Source organism: Geotrypetes seraphini, chromosome 1 (genome assembly GCF_902459505.1).
Source record: "Geotrypetes seraphini chromosome 1, aGeoSer1.1, whole genome shotgun sequence".
In the NCBI taxonomy this organism is placed as follows: domain Eukaryota; kingdom Metazoa; phylum Chordata; class Amphibia; order Gymnophiona; family Dermophiidae; genus Geotrypetes; species Geotrypetes seraphini.
Window position 1 is genome coordinate 284,411,585 of NC_047084.1, and position 20,660 is coordinate 284,432,244.

At 45.0% G+C, this 20,660-nt stretch overlaps 1 protein-coding gene across 2 annotated transcripts in view; it reads right to left on the reverse strand.

Annotated features, from left to right (window-relative positions):
- The window catches only part of LOC117364152 (transmembrane protein 127-like), a 145,806-nt gene that overhangs the window by 107,271 nt on the left and 17,875 nt on the right, over window positions 1–20,660 (reverse strand). For both annotated transcript variants that reach the window (XM_033953062.1, XM_033953072.1), the window contains exon 2: window positions 4,842–5,012. In XM_033953062.1, the coding sequence (XP_033808953.1) occupies window positions 4,842–5,012 (171 nt within the window). The remainder of the gene's footprint in view (window positions 1–4,841; window positions 5,013–20,660) is intronic.

Sequence of the window (20,660 nt, forward strand, 5' to 3'; positions counted from 1 at the left end):
GAGGTAGAAGTGTATAAGCCATTATTAAGATGTATTTGGGAATATGCACTGCATATTTCTAGGATAGGCTGCATAAAATCTGTTTTACTCTTCTGGGACCTTGCCAGACTTTTGACCGGGATTGGCCACTGTTGGAAAGTTTCAAGTTTATTAAAAATTTGATAAAATGCTAAACATAAATTCTAAGCGTTTTACAATAAAAAAATTAAAAAGGGGTCCAGTTAACAAACTATTAATGACATAACATAACTTACATGAAACAATAGGATATGAATAGGAAATTTGAAAGAAAGAGAGAACAATTAAGGAAAATAACATAGGGAAAGGGAAAAAAATAATTTTTTGTATAGAAAATGAATTTTTGTATTGAAAATTAGCTAGAAAAGTCCCACAGACCAATTAACAGTCATTTGCATCTTTAAATAAAAAGCTTTTGAGGCCACCCTTGAATTTATCAAAATTCTGTTCAGACCTTAAATATGATGGTAACGAATTCCATATTGTTAGAGGTATTGTTGCAAAAGAAGAACCCCTACGGGTACTAATAATTTTTAGGGACGGGACATGAAGAAGATGCTGTGATGCTGGATTTGATGAACCTTCTTTTCTGTCCCAGTACGGCAACTCTTACATTCTTATGGGTTGTTTTTTTGAGAAAACACAATGAAAAAATTACATCTTACCTGATAATTTTCTTTCCTTTAGTCCCATAGGATCAGTCCAGACTATTGGGTTATGCCCATTTACCAGCAGGTGGAAAGAGAGAGCACTAAGCAGCATTGCTCAGCAAATATTTGATAGCTAAGCAGTAGAAAAGTGACTCTTATGCAAAAATCTCCTACCTCCTTAACAATGAAAGCAGCATGAATGAAAAAAAGTCCAAAAACTACAAAACTTTGTGTTCAAAAACCAAAAATTCCCTAAACTATATTAATTAAGAAGAACTGAGCATCTATGAAGGGTGAGTTCTGGACTGATCCTTTGGGACTAAAGAACAGATAATTATCAGTTAAGAACCATTTTTTCCTTTCATTACATCATCAAAGGATCAATCCAGATTAATGAGATGTAAAAAAGCAGTCCTTAATTAGGGAGGGATCATGACAACCCAGCAAAAATAACCTGAGCTCCAAAAGAGGCATCTGATCTGGCCATTACATCTAAATGGCAATGCTTAACAAAAGAGTGAGAAGCAGCCCATTTAGCAAATCTACACATTTCTTCTAAAGAAACAGCTTACTGTATTTCCCCATATATAGGCCGCAGCAAATGCCGATGTATGTTTTAAAACGGGTAGATAAGCCAGCCCATGGTATTAGCCACGGCTAATCTTACCGGTACTTTTTAAAATCATCTCCCCTTAAATACCTCCCTCACTGGACAGCTGCCGGCTGCCTCCGCCAATCTCGCGGCCAGCGGTGCAGGGCAGGAGCGATCTTTTCGGCATCTAGTCTGGCCCCCTGATGGCGGCCATTCAGGAAGCGGTGCGGGGCCAGGCTAGATACCTAAAAGATCGCTCCTGTCCTGCACCACTGGCCGCGAGATTGGAGGAGGCAGATGGCAGCTGTCTAGCAGGTAATGTCCCATTTGACTGCAGCAGTCCAAGTAGGTTTGTGTGCTGGGAGAAGGGTGATGCTGGGGGGGATGATGATTTTTAAGATAGGCCGCCCCAGTTAAGCAAGCCGCACCCACTAGGCCGGTTTGCAAAATCAATGTATAGGCCATGGCATATATATGGGGAAATACGGTATACCTCAGCAAGAGAAGAAGATAGGGATCTTGTAGAATGAGCCTTAATATATAGGGGAGCAGACTTCCTGGACAGCAAACAACCATCTAGCAATTGTAGCTTTAGAAGCAGGTGTAGCTTTCCTGGGGCCTTAAAAAAGGATCAAAATATGGTCAGAATACCTAAAATTAATAGTAGATCTTAAGTAATGCAAAAGTACTCTTAACATCAAGGAGATGCAGTGAAGTGTAGCCAAAATCTTCCCTGAAAAATAAAGATAAGATTAATTTGATTAAAGTGAAAAGGAGGAAACTACTTTAGGTAGAAAGAAACACAGTCCTAATAGAATCTTCTGCTTCAGAAAAACACAGGAAAATCTCTTCAGGACAGAGACTAACTCTGAAAAACTTCTGGCGCAGGGAAGGGTAACTAGAAAATCAGATTTCAAAGTAAGATCTTTAATAGTGGCCTTGCAAAGAGGTTCAAATGGAGCCTTTTGAAGAGCCCCGAGCCCTGATCTAATCAAATTAAGATTCCACTCTAGACAAACCTTCCTAAGACGACGTCCTAAGACGACCTAAATGTAACTCCACATCAAAATGTGCTCCAATTGAAATTAATTGAATATGGCCTCTATATACAGCACACTAAGGCTGCAACTTGAACTTTGAGAGAATTAAGAACAAATTATTTTTTAAATCTTCTTGAAGGAAGGCTAAAGTCTGAGATAAGGAAGCATTAATTGAAGAAATATTTTTCTCTTTAGACCAATTTTCAAAAGTTCCCCAGACCCTCACATAAGCAAAGTTGTAATAACTTCATCTGAATACCTTTACGTCCTTAGTTGTGACCTTTCAATAGCCAGGCCATAAGACCAAAGGGGGAGAGATCCTCCATGAGAATCGGACCCTGATGTAAGAGACCCTTTTGAGAGGGTAGGTGTAATGAAGGAGCAACTTGTAGACAAATGAGGTCTGCATACTAAGATCATTTTGGCCAGTCTGGAGCTACGAAGATTACCCTCCTCAGATGATGAGCTATGTGCCAAAGTATCCTGCCATTAGTTTTATAAAGAGGGGAGTTAGGGCAATGGGTCTGTAGTTATCAATCTGAGTGGTTGCTTCTTTTTGGCTTTCAGAATAGGTCTGATGATGATGTGCCCTCTTTCTTTGGGAAACTCCCATTTATTTAGCATGTCTACCAGCCATGTGTAGCAATTAGCTAGAAAGATGAGGATTTAGACATCAGTGCTGGAGGGCAGGCATCGATGAGAAAGTAGGCATACACATTTTTTGAATGGTTGGTGAAGCTGTGTCCAATTTGGTTCATTGAATGAGCTCCAAGTCATGTTGGCATGGACTGTATTTTCCATCATATTTACTGGATTGATGTAGCTGGTGGGTTTTGTGCTATAACAGATTTTATACTGCTTATCCTAAGTAGTAAATTTTACCAAGTCCATCTTAATAATGGCTTATGGAGCTTTCTTTCAGGAAATTATCCAGACCTTTTTTAAACTCTAGTGCTTTCACCACCTTCTTTGTTAGGAAAGGAATGGAAAACAAAGATGAAAATGTTATAATGCCTTTGTATCGTTCCATGGTGTGGCTGCTCCTCGAATACTGTGTGCAATTCGGGCCATCGCGTCTCAAAAAAGATATAACGGAATTAGAAAAGGTTAACAAAAATGATAAAAGAGATGGGATGATTTCCCTATGAGGAAAAGCTAAAACAGCTAGTGATCTTCAGCTTCGAGAAGAGATTGCACAGGGGAGATAAAAGTCTATAAAACACTGAGTGGAGTGGAATGGATAAATATGAATCACTTTATTCTTTCCAAAAATACTATGACTAGAGGGAATGTAATGAAGCAAATAAATAGTAGATTTAAAACAAACCAGAGAAAATATTTCTTCACTCAATGTGTAATTAAATTCTGGAATTCGTTACCCGAGAATGTGTTGAAAGCAATTAGCTTAGCAGGATTTTAAAAAAGATTTGGATAATTTCCTAAAAGAAAGCTCTATAAGCCATTATTAAGATGGACTTGGGAAAATCCACTGCTAATTCTCAGTATAAGAAGCATAAAATGTGTTTTACTCTTTGGGATCTTGCAAAGTGCTTGTGATCTGGTTTGGCCACTGTTTGAAACAGAATACTGGGCTTGGTGGACCTTCAGTCTGTCACAGTTGGCAGCTCTTATGTTCTTATCTTATATTCTTATGAATGAGGACCAGATTATGCTCCTTGTGAACACTTCTAACATTTTCTTGGTTGAAAATTCTACTGTGAAATCTACTAACTGAACTGTAATGCATTCTTAAGGACTGCAATGTATAATACAAATACAGTAAAATCTTGGATTGCAAGTAACTTGGTTTGCAAGTGTTTTGCAAGACAAGCAAAACATTTGATTAAATTTTAACTTGATATACAAGCAATGTCTTGCAATACAAGTACATACAGTATACACACATCACAACTGAGCCGATGGTTCTTCTCTCCGATGCTGCAGGAGTGTAGTTACTGTTCTAAATGAGCGAGGTCTTGCAATACAAGTACATATACAGTATTTTGTATTAAAATTTTTGGGTTGTGGAACAAATTGTCTGAGTTTCCATTATTTCCTATGGGGAAATTCGCTTTGATATACGAGTGTTTTGGATTACAAGCATGCTTTTGGAACTAATTGTGCTCGCAAACCAAAGTTTTACTGTACTACTGACATGGGACAGGGTCATCCTTTCATCCAGTGGTCTGAAATACTATCACACTGGTTTGGGTTTTGCACCACTCAAATTGCCCCCTCACCTTTCTCCTCCAGGTCAAATGCACACAAAGACAACAGTGATATGCACATGCAGAGGGGTTGAAAAGAATTCCACAAGCCATACTCTGCAAACTTTCCCCAAATTTGATATAGATGAGAAGCACAAAATGTGTGAACATAAAATAGATAGCTTTTTAACACTGACAAATGAAGTGAATTTCATAAAAGAGGAAAGTGTCTTAAATGTTATGCTTCCTTCAGAATGGGTTCCCTTGCTAGCAAAGTCTAAATGCATTTCCTCTCTCACAAATAATTAAATTACGGCAATGAAAGTTACAGTACCTGCAAAAACATGTATTAAAGTTGCAATTTTCACACCCAGTATATCTAGTTTCTTTATCAGCAAGAAGTCAAGGAGGAAAGCAAGTAACCCCATCAATATACTCAGGTAACAACACGTAGCCATCAGAACCATGAGGGTGATGCCATTCTGATCGAACAGATAAAACTGACCTATCAAGAAAGTAGACAAAAATCAAAAGTTAGAAGCCAGGAGTATTCAAAACGTTATTTTAAAGTCTTTCAAGTGTATATAATTAGTGATTTGCAAAACCAGACAAATCCCGGGCACTAGGTTGTCGGTGTCAGGTCAAAAGCGCGCCGGGGCAAAGGTGCGCCCAGACAATTGAGCGCAGCGCGCGTTGTCTATGAACCAGGTTGTCATGATACCTAAACTTGTACACTAGCACCTAGGATTTCTTGCCTTTGAAACTTGTTTCTTCATTTCCTGCTACCATTTGGCTCTCTCTAAGCTTGAGCCACACAATGAAGAATATTCAAAAGGTCTTGAAACCACAAAAGTCTTGTAAGTCTTGAAATTGCAAGACCAGCCTGAAATTCCTCCACAACACAGTGCTGAGAGCTGAATAGGCAGCAAGGAAGTATGAAACATGTATTTCTTCTGCAACTTAGTAAGCAAATTAAGGGGAATAGGCATAGGTGGTCAGTGACTCAGATGTTTGGGGAGGTTAAAGTGGGATAGGGTTGGGGTGGGATGCGACATGGTGGGCCAAGTTAAAAACCTTGTGGTGGCGACACCTGTGTCACCAGTAAAGGCACAGTGGGGGCACTTTTGAAAACAGCTCCCCCTCCATCTAGTACCTCTGTTAACTTATGGTGTACATGCTTAACACACTCCAGGAACACAGTGTGCCAAACAATTGCAACAACAAACCACATATTTAAAACAATATTTATAGCATTCTGGAAATATTTGCAGGTACTGTACTTTAACACTTGGTCGCCAGCCAGCCCTAGCTCCCCAGTCCAGCATCTCTGTGCTGGCTATGTGAACAGTGATGTTCAACAGAACTCGGTTACTGGCAACCACAAAATGAAACCAGGTTTCCGTTCTGCTGTCCTTCAGTTAATTGTTGCATTACCAAACTTGTTTGGATTATGTATTAGTATCAGTTGTACATAGTGATTACAGCATTGGGCCAAATCAGGGAAACCAAAGTACAAATCCAATTGCTGCTCTTTAAGATCTTGGACAAGTCACTTAAACCTCCATTGCCTCAGGTACAAACTTCATACTGTAAGCCAGGGGTGTCAAACTCAATCACATAAGGGGCCAAAATCTAAAAAAAAGGCTAAGTCGCAGGCTGAATTTTTAATTAAGATACTTAGGGGTCCTTTTATTAAGGTATGCTAACCAATTTAGCGCGCGCTAAATGCGCACCTTAATAAAAGGACCCCTAAGTGACTAAGGCTTAGTCTTAGCAGAAATATAGGGTTACGACGTCTCCAACCCCACACCGGCTCTGTGGTGTAAACAAAATAAATATTGTAATTATAAAACAGAAAATAAAATTATTTTTTCTACCTTTTGTTGGTCCCAGGCTCTGGTTGTCTTCTGATAACTTGCTTGCCAGGGTCTCCTGCCCATTTGTCGTTTTCTTCTTTCTCCGTGCTAACCATCCATCTTCCATCTCTGTCCTCCCCTTCCATTTCCCTTCCCTCCCCTGGAGGTCTGACTCTTTCCTTTTTTTGTGTCCATATTTGCAGCTGCAGCAATCCACCCCACCATCCCAGATCCACCATCTGTCCGTTTCTCAACTACCCTTTCATCCAGCATCTCTCCCTCCTTCCCTACCACCCCAGGGTCCACCATCTCTCTGTTTCTCTTCCCAACTACCCTCCTATCCAGTATCTCTATCCCCACTCCACACCATCCTTTGTGTCCAACTTCTCTCTCTTTCTGTTCCTTCCCTCCATCCCATTGCCCACCATCTCTCTCCCTCTCCTGTTTTATTTCTTCCCCACTCTCCCTCCAAGCAAACATATTTCCTTTCTTTTTAGCCTCTCTTTCTATCCCTCCCTTTCTTTGTTCAGCATTTCCTCTCTTGTCCCTCTTCATTGAGCATCTTCCCTTTTCCTCCCTGCTTTCCCCTCCCACATGTCCAGTATCCACTCTGTGTCTTTACTCCTTCTCTCCATGCTTATGATCTCCCTTTGTCATTCTTCACCCACCCCTTATCTAGAATTTTCTTGGTCACTCTGTTCCCTGCAGTATCCAGTATCCCCATTTGTGTCCCTAAATGTCTGTATCTTTATTCTCCCCTCACTTCTCGTCAGTACGGCACATGCACGTCTGGACCCCTCCTTTTCTCCCTCTGGGTACTTCTACACCAGGGCCCGCCCCTGTCCCGAAGACCTGCATGTTTTCCCCCCTTCTTCCCAGTCTCACCTTCATATTTGGCCTGCCGTTCCTACCCTCCCTCCATCCCGGCTTCTTGGTCTCCTCTAGCCAGCTGGCAGTGGCTGCTGCTCTTCACGTGCCTTTAGCGAACCTCGCAAGCCTGTTGACCTCGGTAGCACATTCCCTCTGACGCGATCCTGCCCCTTCTCTGACGTACGGGATCGCGTCAGAGGGAACGTGCTACCGAGGTCAACAACGGCCTGTTAGGTTCGTTACAGCCGGCTAGCGATCCTCAGCAGGCTGCTTTGAAGAGGGTTCAGACGAAGGCAGATGTGAGTGAAGAGCAGCAGCGTTTCGTGCCAGTGGGCCAGATTGAGTATAAAATTGAAAATGTCTGGCGGGCCAATTTTTAACTCACCACAAGCCAGAGTTTGACATGTCTGCTGTAAGCCCTGCAAAAAATACCTACCATAGTATTCCTGAATGAAACTCACACTGAGCTACAATTGAGAATGTTGTGAACCATATCCAAATCCAGAATCTAGTGTTAGGCATATTGTAAAGTAATACAAAATGTTTAAGTCATGCAAAAGCTATAAAGCAAATCTACCATAATAGCACTTATTTCCAGGAGTCACATGAGGGCCTACCTAGGAAATGTAGCACTATAAATTAATCATTAAGCACTAGAACAGTGTTCTTCAACCACCGGTCCGCAGAAATTTCCTGCCTGTCCACAGGGCCGGCACATGCATCGGGCCCGAGACAGTGTTTTTTAGCCGCCGGTCCACGGTGCGATCGATGCGGCGTTATCATCGGGCAGCCTTCTCCCTGATGAACATCAGAGGGAAGGCTTCCAGATGAGGCGCAGGATGTGCGAGGAGCCACTGCCTGCAGTTTTGTGCACTGTGTCAGTGAGGAAAAGGGAGCCAGCCTGAAGAGAATACTGGGGGCGGCAAAAAATGGTCAGGCAGGAGCAGGCCAGAAGTTAAGGCACAGCATGGAGGGAGGGAGACAACAAAGGTAGGGGGAATGATTTTAGTTTTGAATTTAGTGATTGATTTACATCTGCTGTCTGTATTTTGCACTGTTCAGGAAGAAATGCATTTGTATCTTTTTCTCTGGGGTTGTACTGCATGCAGAGTCTTGCATCTTAGGGTTTCGTTTGTACATATTAGTATTTTTAGTTTTTGGTCCTGTATTTGCATGGGGTTATCTGTTTTCTGGTAGAAATGAATTTTGAGAAGCATACAGTGTGCTTTGTGTAGTTTAATTTTGTTGTTAACCATTATGTGTTGTTAATAAGATTATATTGGGTGTGTGTATTAGAGAATAATATGGGGAAAAAAATCTATCCCCGTCACTGCCCCGTCACCGGACCATCATCCCCTTCACCGCCCCGTCCCCTTCACCACCCCATCCCCGAACCCACCATCCCCTTCACCGCCCCGTCCCCATTCCCGCCATCCCCTTCACCGCCCTGTCCCTGCAGCATCCACCCTTCCCTCTCGCCACCTCACCGCTCTTCAGCAGCCTGAGAATCTCCCTCCCTCCCCCTTACCTTCGCGGCGTAAAGAAACTTAAGGGAGGGAAGGCGTGCAGTCACCGATTGCGGCCCCTTCCCTCCCTCCGGCCAAATCTATCTCCCTCCCCCTTACCTTCGCGGCGCTTTAGAAAAGAAACTTGATGCCGGTGAAGCCTGCCTGTACCGCCCTGCAGTCGCGCGTGTGTGGGCGGAAGCTTCTCCTCTGACAATTGTCATTTTATAAACACAAAATAAAACAGAGCAAAGTTCAACAAAACCATATCCCCTCCCTTTCACAAATATCCCCTTCACTATTGTGAAAACTGAACAAACCAAATTACTACAGAATGCTACATAGAAAAATCAAGCTAACAGAATACTTTAGTCACACATGGCAAGAATAATGTTAGGGGAGTGCAACTAGGGCAACTGCCCCCTGGTCAGAGAGAGAGCCCTAAGCCAGCTGGAAGCTAAAGAAGCACAGCCTGGACTTTGCGGTCCCCAGTTATGTCTAATACCAGCTCTAGCAGGATACATATTTCAAATCTGAAATATTCTAATCACAAAATATAAAATAAATTTATTTTTTTTTCTTTTTGTTGTCTGGTAATTTTATTCTTCAAATCACATTGGTCTCAGGCTTTGGTTTTAGGTTCCTTCTGTCTTCATCGTGGCATGGCTGGCTCCTGAAGGTAAAGTAGGCGCAAGAGGAGCTGGGGAGAAGATGCCGAATCTGACATGGGCACAATTTTTTTTACCACAGGGGTAAGACTTTTCACCGCTCTCATGGGGCAGTAAAAGATCTTGTCCCCATTCCCGCGGGGCGGTGAAAGGTCTTGTCCTCATTCCTGTGGTAAATCAGTTTCAAATGTCTCCATTCCTGCGGATTTGCTGCGGTGACCTGCGGTTTACCACGGTAAATGGTCCCCGTACCATTCTCTAGTGTGTATGAAAAATGAATGGAAAAAATGGTGTTGCAATTAGTACTATTATGGGGCGGAGATTGGGCGGAGATGTGCAGGTTCTGGCCCATTACTTAGCCCAGTGTTCTTCAACCGCTGGTCCGCAAACAAATTATTTTATTTCTGCCAGTCTACAGGTGTCAGAAGATTGAAGACCACTGCACTAGAACATTAATATGCCTACTAAACAAACTGGATTAGTACAGATCAATTCTACATAGATATTTAATGTTATCTAAATATCTGCCACTTTCACAAATGCAGAACATAAATGGACCCTCAGCAAGTATGGAATAAGTAACTACAAACTATAAATAGAAATATATAGACAAAAATTAAGGACCCTTTAACTAAGCTGCGGAATCAAGTGCCGCGCGGCAAATGCTCCTATGCCCTTTCAATTCCTATGAGCACTGGAGCATTTAACACGTCGGTTCATGCTGTCGGACTTAGTAAAAGAGGAAGTAAACTAAAACCTGAAGAAGCCAGACTCTACATGCAGTGTAACACCAGAGAAATAGAAAATGATGCGTTTCCTTCTGTACTATGTACATTTAAAAACAGATACATTCCACTCACCAAATTAAAAATTAATATACACATAGCAACCAACTTTTCAAAGTGATTGGGGGTCCTCTCACCCAGTAAAGAAAAAAAAAGGAAAACCAAAATACATTTGGTAGTGAATGACCAGCCTCCATATAAAATGTCAAAAAGAGGGCAGCAAATGTTGACTAGTGCTGCCCAATTCAGGAAAAAAATTTCAATTCGATTCAGCCTATTGAATCGATTTTTCGACTCGATTTTCCTGCCCAATTGGGTGTTTTTTTCAAACATCCTGGTGAGTTTATTTTATAGCCTCTTCACCCCCTTTGCCTTCTCCTAACCACACTGGCACTGTGGTATAAATAAAATAAACAAACAAAAAGACTTTTCCTCTCTCTGTTAAGTCCTAGCTCACGTTTGCATTCTAACACCAGTTCTGGCAGGATACACGTTTCAAATCTGAAATATTGTAATCACAAAACAGAAAATAAAATTATTTTTTCTACCTTTTGTTGTCTGGTCATTATTCAAATCTTGTTGGTCCCAGGCTCTGGTTGTCTTCTGATAACTTGCTTGCCAGGATCTCCTTCTTTCTTCTTTCTCTGTACTAACCATCCATCTTCTATCTCTGTCCTCCCCTTCCATTTCCCTTCCCTCCCCCGGAGGTCTGGCATCTTTCCTTTTTTTCGTCTCCATCCACAGATCCACCTTTTCTCAACTACCCTTTCATCAGCACCTCTCCCTCCTTCCCCACCACCCCAGGGTCCACCATATCTCCCTTTCTTTTCCCAACTACACTTCTATCCAGTATCTCTATCCCCCCTCCACACCATCCCTTGTGTCCATCTTCTCTCCCTTTCTGTTCCTTCCCTCCCTAAATCCTATTGTCCACCATCTCTCTCCCTCCTCTGTTTTTAGACCCATTATTTCTTTCCCCCCCCCCAAAGTCCGGCATATGCATGTCTCTTTGAACCCCCCTTTCCCTCCCTCCGTGTACTTCTACATCAGGGCCCTCCTCCCCTGAAGATCTGTCCCCCCTGAAGCCCTACACCCCATCCCTGAAGGCATGTTCCATCACTATACCACTAGAGGCACATCTAAAAAAGAGAAGATCAGCAGTCCTTGGGAGCTAAGCTCAAGGCAAGCAGCCTTTGGGAGCAGCTTAGGACATAAGAAAAGGGCCTGCGCAGGCACTATCAGTGGCTAAGGGCCGGAAAGAGCAGAGGAAGTCCTGATACTGATGGCTGCAGAGCCTATTGAGGGCTGGTAGTCTGAACCCCAACAGGGAACTACCTCAGAGGCTCCTCTTGAAGAGACAAGACTCCCGGGGTGCGGTCAGCATTAGTAGCCCAACAGAGGAATCAGGCTACCAGGTTGTGATCGGTACCAGTAGCCCTAGAAATAGTCAGCAAAGGAGGAGAACATTTGAAAGGACAACAACCCTCAGAGTTCAAGGAAAACAACCAGACTACAGTAGGAGCAGACCCACCAGCTTGGAAGAACAGCTGCCACCTACCCCTGAGAGTTTCAACGGATGGGTGAGATCTTGGGGACTGGGTAAATGTAGACTGAACATAAGAATAGCCTTACTGGGTCAGACCAATGGTCCATCAAGCCCGGTAGCCCGTTCTCACAGTGGCCTATCCAGGTCACTACTACCTGGCTAAAACCCAAGGAGTAGCAACTGGAAAACAAAAGGATTAAAGCACACAACCATGCCCACCTATTGACTAAACTGAGAAATTTGGAAGGAGCTTGCAACTTCCTTGTTAGCTATCAGAGCTGAAAGAGGTTTAAAGGTTCAAAAGACTATGAGAATGGTTTTGGATATCTGAAACTGATAAGTATCAGTTCAAGTGTGGAAATATTGAAATTGTTGAAAACCATTCGGGACATTTTATTTTATGACTAGGCCTATGTACATAGTTTAAATAAATCCAATTAATTTATTAGCCAACTTTGTTCACAGAAGCTTTTTATGGATTTTTCCTGGGAGAGAAAAGAGGGTGAACTTATCAGGTAACACTTCTTTTCCTCTGGTGGAGGCACTGAGCACTAACCAAGTGAGGGATCGACAAAGACTAAATTTGGGGGATTCTAGCCAGGTCAGGTCCTGCCTTCCAGATGATATCTTTCACTCTCTGCCTCCAGGCCCCTGCTCCAGTCCGACATGCAATATCGTCCCTCTCCCTATCACTATATTCATCCAGCGTCCCCATCTCTCTTACACCCCCCCACCACCTTCTCTGTCTCTTACACACTCCATCCAACATTGTTCCTCCGTCTCTCATCCTCTCTTTGCCTTCCCATCTAACCTCATCCTTGTCTCTCATCCCCCAATATCCACCATTGCTCCTTCCCCTCTCCATCCAACATCATCTGTCTCTCTCCCCCTTCAAAGTCCTATCTCTCTTTTCCCTCCTTCCCCTACCATTCATCACTCATTTTTCTTCCTCTCACCCCAATCTCTGACTTCTCTCACTCTGCTCCCCTTCCATCCTGATTACTCATTCAGTGGCACCTCTGCCAGGCTGCTGTCTTTGGGAGTTCATGTTGACACAAGAAATAGAACAGCAAGCTTCCCCTCCTCCCCTTCACTCACTGGTTCAAGTTTCAAGTTTATTAGGATTTTATATACCGCCTATCAAGGTTATCTAAGCGGTTTTTACAATCAGGTACTCACACTGCCACCTCCCAAAATTAGCTGCAAAGTGAAACCAAATGCAGGGATATATGCAAGATGCTGCAGGATCTGCTAGTCTCCTTCCCCAAAACAAAAACTTACATCACTGGTAAAGCTAGCAGCAGTGAACACAGCACTATGACCCCGCACAGTTTCACTTTGCAGCCGAATTGTGGAGTCAGTGGCATGAACCTGTGAGTGAAAGGACGGGATGGGATTTTCCTTTGAGAAAATATGGTAACCCTACGTATGCATCTTGACTAAAACCCTTAGATACTCTGCTTGGCTGAGGTAAGCCAATATTTCTTTTGTTGCTGAACACCTGTGAGTTGCTCTGAGATCAGACGAACATTAAAGGGCATTTGAAGGCATCTGAGCAGATTGAGGAGAACATGTCCTGTTTTTCCATGCCTAAAAATACCACCTTGTCTAATGTAATCTCTGATCCTTAAGAGTGATGCAACTATGTATGCTGGACAGTCTCCTCCAGTAAACAGAGTTTTAAAGCCTGCAACCATACAGAACCAGATGGTCAAAGAGCTCCGAAGTGTAGTATTGCCAAGGGATCTGTCTCACAAGTTTCTGATGCTGGCAGATGTAAGCACAGCACAAGAAATAGAGACTTGTGGCATTCTGTGTAGAAAGCTGATGCATAATGAATTTACTATTACCCATGTAATAGTGCCAAAGCAGTCTGCTGGACCAGACTACAGTACAGTGATATGGAGAATGTGGAAGAATTATTCAGTGTTCAAGATCAACATGATCTCCTCACAGAAGAAAGACGGAGAGAAAGAGAGAGGCTTAGACCAAAGGGGAAAGACAGGAGGCAGATACTGGAGAGGGGGGAGAGGGGGGAGAGAAGGGAAGGAGATAGAGATGTCAGACCATAGAGTGGAGTGGGAAGGAAGGAAAGGAGAAGAGAGAGATGCCAGAGCATAGGGGTGGAGACAAAAAATGGAGAGGGGTTGAAGCTGAAATAAATCATGTACAAAGGAGAGAAAGGGCACAGGATATAGAGTTTATTGAAGGGACATAGAAAGAAGGAAGATACCATATGGAACAAAGAGAGGGCAGACACTGGATGGAAAAGGCAGAAAGGGTGGACAGTGGATGCAAGAGGCAGAGATAGGGTGGACAGTAGATGGAAGGGGTAGAGAGAGGGTAGAGGCTGGGTGGAAGGGGCAAAGAGAGAGGACAGATGTTGCATGGAAGGGAGCGAGGACAAATGCTGAATAGAAAGAAGAGAGTGAAGAGAAGATGACTAAAGCAGAAACGACAAAAGGTAGAAAAAAAATATTTTTGTTGCTTTACGTAGAATCAAGTAGTATTGTAACTGTATTGATTAAAATTTATCAATAGGAAATGGAAATAAGGCAATTTTGGGAGGGAATAAACCCCTATCCTCAGGTCAGGACAGGATACCATAACAGCTGTATACTGTACTGTCTTGAAGAAAGATTTGGCCTCTGAAAGCTAATTGAAAAATGGATTAGTCCAATAAAATGGTATTTTCATATTTCTCATTATTTTATTTCTATTTGTTAATTTGTAAAGTGGTGACTTATGTAGAAGTTTTTTTTCAAATTTACATCTACTTTCTTTATATTTTGCACAGTATTAGGGGACATGTGTCACTGTTTCTGTCGTGTTGCATTGTATGCAGAGTCTGGTTTCTTGGTTCAGTTTAACTTTTGTCTACATATTTCTATTTTTAGTTTGTGATTATTCCATATTGGGCAAGGGTGTATCTGTTTGTGTGTATAAAAGGGACATGGCTTTCTGTTAGCAATGACTGTACAGGATCAATTGACTGTGTAGGATCTGGTTTGTTTAGTTTTACAATGCGTGTGTTGGTGTTCTAGTGCTCACTGCAGTGTTTAAGATGCTGCCTTTTCCTAGATGCACCCTTATTGTGTGACTCGTGGATTATTACTAAAAATATATTTTTTTTATATAGAGGAGGGGGTTGTTAAAAAAATGATTAGCACTGGCTGTCATATATACTAAGTACACCACTGGATTTAATGACTCTATTCTAACTTTACTGTTGACGTAGGTGTTGTCCCCCCAACACACAGACACACATTTTACAAGCCAGGTCCTCTGCAGCCGCGTGGAGGAGAGAGCAGCAGCGGCTGGAGAGGCAGGCTTGGAAGGGAGGAAGCAGGGGATAGCGGCGGCGAGGAGCGGGTAGCGGCGAGAGTTAGCTCCGCCCACCCGCGCCGCGTCATCAGCAGCGCCGGAGCCCGGACTCCCCCTTAAAAGGGGGCGTGCCAACGGCGCACAGCCGTTCGGCGCGAAGGGCCTTGAGAAGGGCCTAATCTAAACTCTTCATTCCACTCAATCAATCACACTCTTCCTCTTCCTTCTTCTCACACCCATACACTTTCTTCTCACACCCATACACTTTCTTGCACTCTTAGCTAGTTAGTTAGTTAGTCCTCCCTTGAACCTCTCAGACCCTATATATATTTTATTTAAAAAAAAAAAACTCTCTCTCTCTATCTTCATCCTTCTCCTCACATATTCTCTGACATCTCAACCTTTCTCTTTACAGAAATAAATCTTGGAAATGGCAGGAAGGACACGGAGTACCAAAGCTACAATCAAGATCGACACTCCAGCATCCAGAGGGACCCTGGGGATGGTCGAGGTCTGTACACAGAAGGCAGAGAGCGACATGGATCAGAGGGCAGAGGTCTCAGTGCAGACCGAGACCTTCCCCCCCCCTCTCAAAGTGCACTACAGTCTCTACACAGACAGAGGAGCTGGGAAGCTTAGGCGAGGATATCTTACAGGAACTACTGAGCCTCAGGGAGGAGGTAAAGCGCCTGAGGAGCATAAGGGATGACGAGGCCTTCATCGACGATGCCATCCTGGAACTGTCGCACCTCACAGAGAGAGCCCACAACAGGTCCAACAGAAGAGATCGAACTGTTTTGTAAGAAATTATCTAATTGAATAAAAGAGGAAAATTTATTGAAATGTCAGCTTTATGATGCGGATGAGACTGGTTTGTTTTGGCATTCCCTGCCAGAAAATACATAAGCTTCTAAAACAGAAAGACCGGTTTCTGGCAGCAAATTAAGCAAAGAGCGAATCTCTGTGTGAACGCTGATGGTTCTCATAAATTAGAACCAGTGGTTGCTGGCAAATCATGTCGCCCAAGAGCGTTGAAAGATTGCATGAATAAATTAGCCACAATTTATTTCAATTCTAAAGCTTGGTTTACATCAAGTATTTTTAAGACATGATTTTTTGAACATTTTGTGCCAGAAGTTAAAAAGTTCCAAGTGGAAAAATTATCCATACCAGCAGAAAACATCAAAGCACTGTTAATACTTGACAACGCACCAGCACATACATCTGAAAAAATTTTATGTGGTCAGGATGGGAAAATTACTGTATTTTTCGCTCCATAAGACACACTTTTTTCCCACCCAAAAGTTGGGTAGAAATAAGGGTGAGTCTTATGCAGCGAAAATCAATTTTTAAAATACCCCCCACCCCTTTTTAAATGTCCCATTGTTGGGGGGTATGCGGGCTGACTGCTGCCCGCCCCCGCCCACCTGTCACCGCCGCCGCAACTCCAGGACTGACGTCGGGGGAAGGCTTGTGGGCCGGCAACATGCAATCGCTGCATGCTGGCCCTTACCTTACCTTCCTGGAGTTGCGGCGAGTCACAGCAGACCAAGGGCAGAGGAGGAGGAATCAGCGATGGGTAGGCAGGCTTCAGTGCTGCAGGGAGGGAGGCAGGCAGGTTTTGGCACAGCAGGGAGGGAAGACGAAGGACAAAGGCTGGAAGGCAGTGAGGGGGAGGGGGCACGAACTTGGGACATGGGAGGGAGGGAGGGAGGATGAAGGAGAAAGGCTGGAAGGCAGTAAGGGGAAGGGGGCACGAATTAGGGACATGGAAGGGAGGGAGGACAAAGGACAAAGGCTGAAAGGCAGTGAGGGGGAGGGTGTATGAACTTGGGGCAATTGTTGGGCCTGAGGGAAGGAAGGAAGGAGACTCATGAAATCACCAGATAACAAAGGTAGGAAAAAGCACAGTTACTTACCGTAACAGGTGTTATCCAGGGACAGCAGGCAGATATTCTTAACGTATGGGTGACGTCACTGACGGAGCCCTGGTACGGACACTTTTAACTAGAAAGTTCTAGTTGACCGCACCGCGCATGCGCGGGTGCCTTCCCGCTCAACGGAGGAGAGCGTGGTCCCCAGTTAAGATAAGCCAGCTAAGAAGCCAACCCGGGGAGGAGGGCGGGTCCTAAGAATATCTGCCTGCTGTCCCTGGATAACACCTGTTACGGTAAGTAACTGTGCTTTATCCCAGGACAAGCAGGCAGCATATTCTTAACGTATGGGTGACCTCCAAGCTAACAGAGGGGGAGGAGGGATGGTTGGCCATTAGGAAAATAAATTTTGTAACACAGATTGGCCGAAGAGTTCATCCCGTCTGGAGAAGGCATCCAGACAGTAGTGAGTAGTGAACGTGTGAACTGAGGACCAAGTGGCAGCCTTGCAGATTTCCTCGATGGGCGTGGAACGCCACAGAAGCAGCCATAGCTCTGACCCTGTGGGCCGTGACAGCACCTTCCAGTGAGAGACCAGCCCGAGCATAACAGAAGGCAATGCAGGCAGCAAGCCAGTTGGAAAGCGTCCGTTTAGAGACAGGACGACCTAAACGGTTAGGGTCGAAAGATAGAAAGAGCTGAGGGGATGAGCGGTGAGCCCTGGTGCGATCAAGATAGTAAGCAAGGGCACGCTTACAGTCCAGCGTATGCAGCGTCTGTTCCCCAGGATGAGAGTGGGGTTTGGGAAAAAAGACAGGCAAAACAATGGACTGGTTGAGGTGAAAGTCCGAGACCACCTTGGGAAGGAACTTAGGATGGGTGCGCAGAACCACCTTGTCATGGTGAAAAACAGTGAAAGGTGGGTCGGCAACCAGTGCATGCAGCTCACTAACCCTCCTGGCATAGGTGATGGCAATGAGGAAAAGCACCTTCCATGTAAGAAATTTGAGTGAAGCTGAGGCAAGAGGCTCAAACAGAGGTTTCATGAGGGCGGACAAAACCACATTCAGGTCCCAGACGACTGGAGGAGGCTTCAGAGGTGGTTTGACATTGAAGAGGCCTCTCATGAACCGGGAAACCAGGGGATGAGCCGTGAGAGGTTTTCCGAGGACTGGCTCATGAAACGCAGTGATGGCACTGAGGTGAACTCTGATTGAGGTGGACTTGAGGCCAGCGTCAGATAAAGAGAGCAAATAGTCAACATGCTTGAGTACCTGAATAAATTCATGTAAACCGTTCTGAGCTCCCCTGGGAGAACGGTATAGAAAATTAAATAAATAAAAAATAAAAATAAATAAAAATAAAAATACAGTTTCCACCGCCAAAGAGGTGGGATTGTGGTGATGCATTAGACACCAAGAGGAGAACCGGGTCCACTTCTGATGGTAACATTGGAGAGTGGCCGGTTTTCTGGAGGCATTCAAAACATGACGGACAGGCTGAGACAGATTCTCTGGAGAGGTCAGCCTGAGAGAAACCAAGCTGTCAGGTGGAGCGAAGACAGATTGGGATGTAGTAGAGACTGATGCTGCTGTGTAAGTAGAGTAGGAAACACAGGAAGAGGAATGGGCTCCCTGGAGCTGAGCTGGAGCAGGAGAGAGAACCAGTGTTGGCGAGGCCACCGAGGAGCGATGAGAATCATGGTGGCATTGTCTCTGCGGAGTTTGAACAGCGTCCGCAACATCAGAGGAAGTGGAGGGAAGGCATAGAGAAACCGACCCGTCCAGTTGAGCAGGAACGCATCTGGGGTCAGACGATGAAGGGAGTATAGTCTCGAACAGAAAAGGGGCAGTTGATGGTTGTGAGGAGCTGCAAAGAGGTCCACCCGAGGAGTGCCCCACCGATCGAAGATGGAGTGGAGTGTGGTCGGATCTAGAGTCCACTCGTGAGGTTGAAGGATGCGGCTGAGATTGTCGGCCAGGGAGTTCTGTTCGCCCTGGATGTAGACAGCCTTGAGGAAGAGACTGCAGGCCGTGGCCCAGGTCCAGATGCGGATGGCCTCCTGACAGAGGAGGGGAGAACCGGTGCCGCCTTGCTTGTTTATGTAGTACATGGCGACTTGGTTGTCTGTGCACAGGAGAAGAACCTGAGGGTAGAGAAGGTGTTGGAAAGCTTTGAGTGCATAGAACATGGCCCTGAGTTCCAGGAATTTGATATGATGTTGACGCTCCTGAGGGGTCCAGAGACCCTGGGTGCGAAGTTCTCCCAGGTGGGCTCCCCATGCGTAGGGGGAGGCATCCGTGGTGATGATCATGGAGTGAGGGGGTAGATGAAAAAGCAGACCCCTGGAAAGATTGGAGGAGTTCAACCACCATTGAAGAGATTGCTGAAGAAACGATGTCACACAGACGGGATGAGAAAGAGGGTCCGTGGTCTGAGACCATTGGTTGGCTAGAGTCCACTGAGGTGTTCTGAGGTGGAGTCGTGCCAGATGGAGCACATGGTCCGTCGAAGCCATGTGGCCCAGGAGGACCATCATCTGCCGAGCTGGAATGGAGTGATGAAGGAGCACCTGACGGCAAAGATGGAGCAGGGTCCGTTGACGGTCGGAGGGAAGGAACGCCCTCATCAGAGTGGTGTCGAGAATGGCTCCAATGAACTGAAGTCGCTGTGTGGGAAGCAGATGCGACTTGGGGTAGTTGATCTTGAACCCCAGGAGATGGAGGAAGGAGATGGTGTGTTGAGTGGCTTGCAGCACAAGTGGAGACGTAGGTGCTTTCACCAACCAGTCGTCCAAATAGGGGAACACCTGGAGGTTGTGAGATCTGAGAAAGGCCGCCACCACAATCAGGCATTTGGTGAACACCCTGGGCGATGATGCGAGGCCAAAGGGTAGGACCTTGTACTGATAGTGGCGGTGCTGTATCTGAAAGCGGAGGTAGCGACGGGAAGACAGATGAATTGGAATGTGAGTGTAGGCCTCTTTGAGGTCTAGGGAACATAGCCAGTCGTGTTGAGAGAGAAGAGGGTAAAGCGTGGCAAGGGAGAGCATTCTGAACTTTTCCTTGACCAAACACTTGTTGAGGTCCCTGAAATCGAGGATGGGATGTAGGTCTCCTGTCTTCTTGGGTACCAGGAAGTAGCGGGAGTAGAATCCCTGACCCCTTTGGTCTTGGGGAACTTCTTCGATGGCATTGAGAAGAAGGAGGGATTGGACCTCCTTGAGGAGGAGGAGGGTTTGAGAGGAGTGAGAAGCAGACTCTACGGGAGGATTGTCTGGTGGAAGAGTCTGGAAGTTGAGGGAGTAGCCGTGGCGAATGATGGTGAGGACCCACTGGTCTGATGTGATGACCTCCCAACGGCTGAGAAAAAGTTGTAGGCGTCCTCCGATAGGTTGAGGAAGAGGTAACGCTGGTGAGAGACTGGCTATGCCCTGGAGAAAGGAGTCAAAAGGGCTGAGAAGGTTTTGACTGAAGGAGAGGCTTGGCAGGTTGATGAGATTGGGAGCGAGCCTGAGTTTGATGTTGCTGACGAGGTCGGCGAGGTTGTTGCGGAGGTGGATGGAGAGGTCTGGCTGAGAATCTGCGTTGGTAGGAAGACTGCTGTCTGTAGGGGCGAGCAGGCGGAGTCTTCTTCTTCGGTTTGATGAGAGTATCCCACCTGGTCTCGTGAGCCGAGAGTTTCTGGGTGGTGGAGTCTAGGGACTCTCCGAAAAGTTCATCACC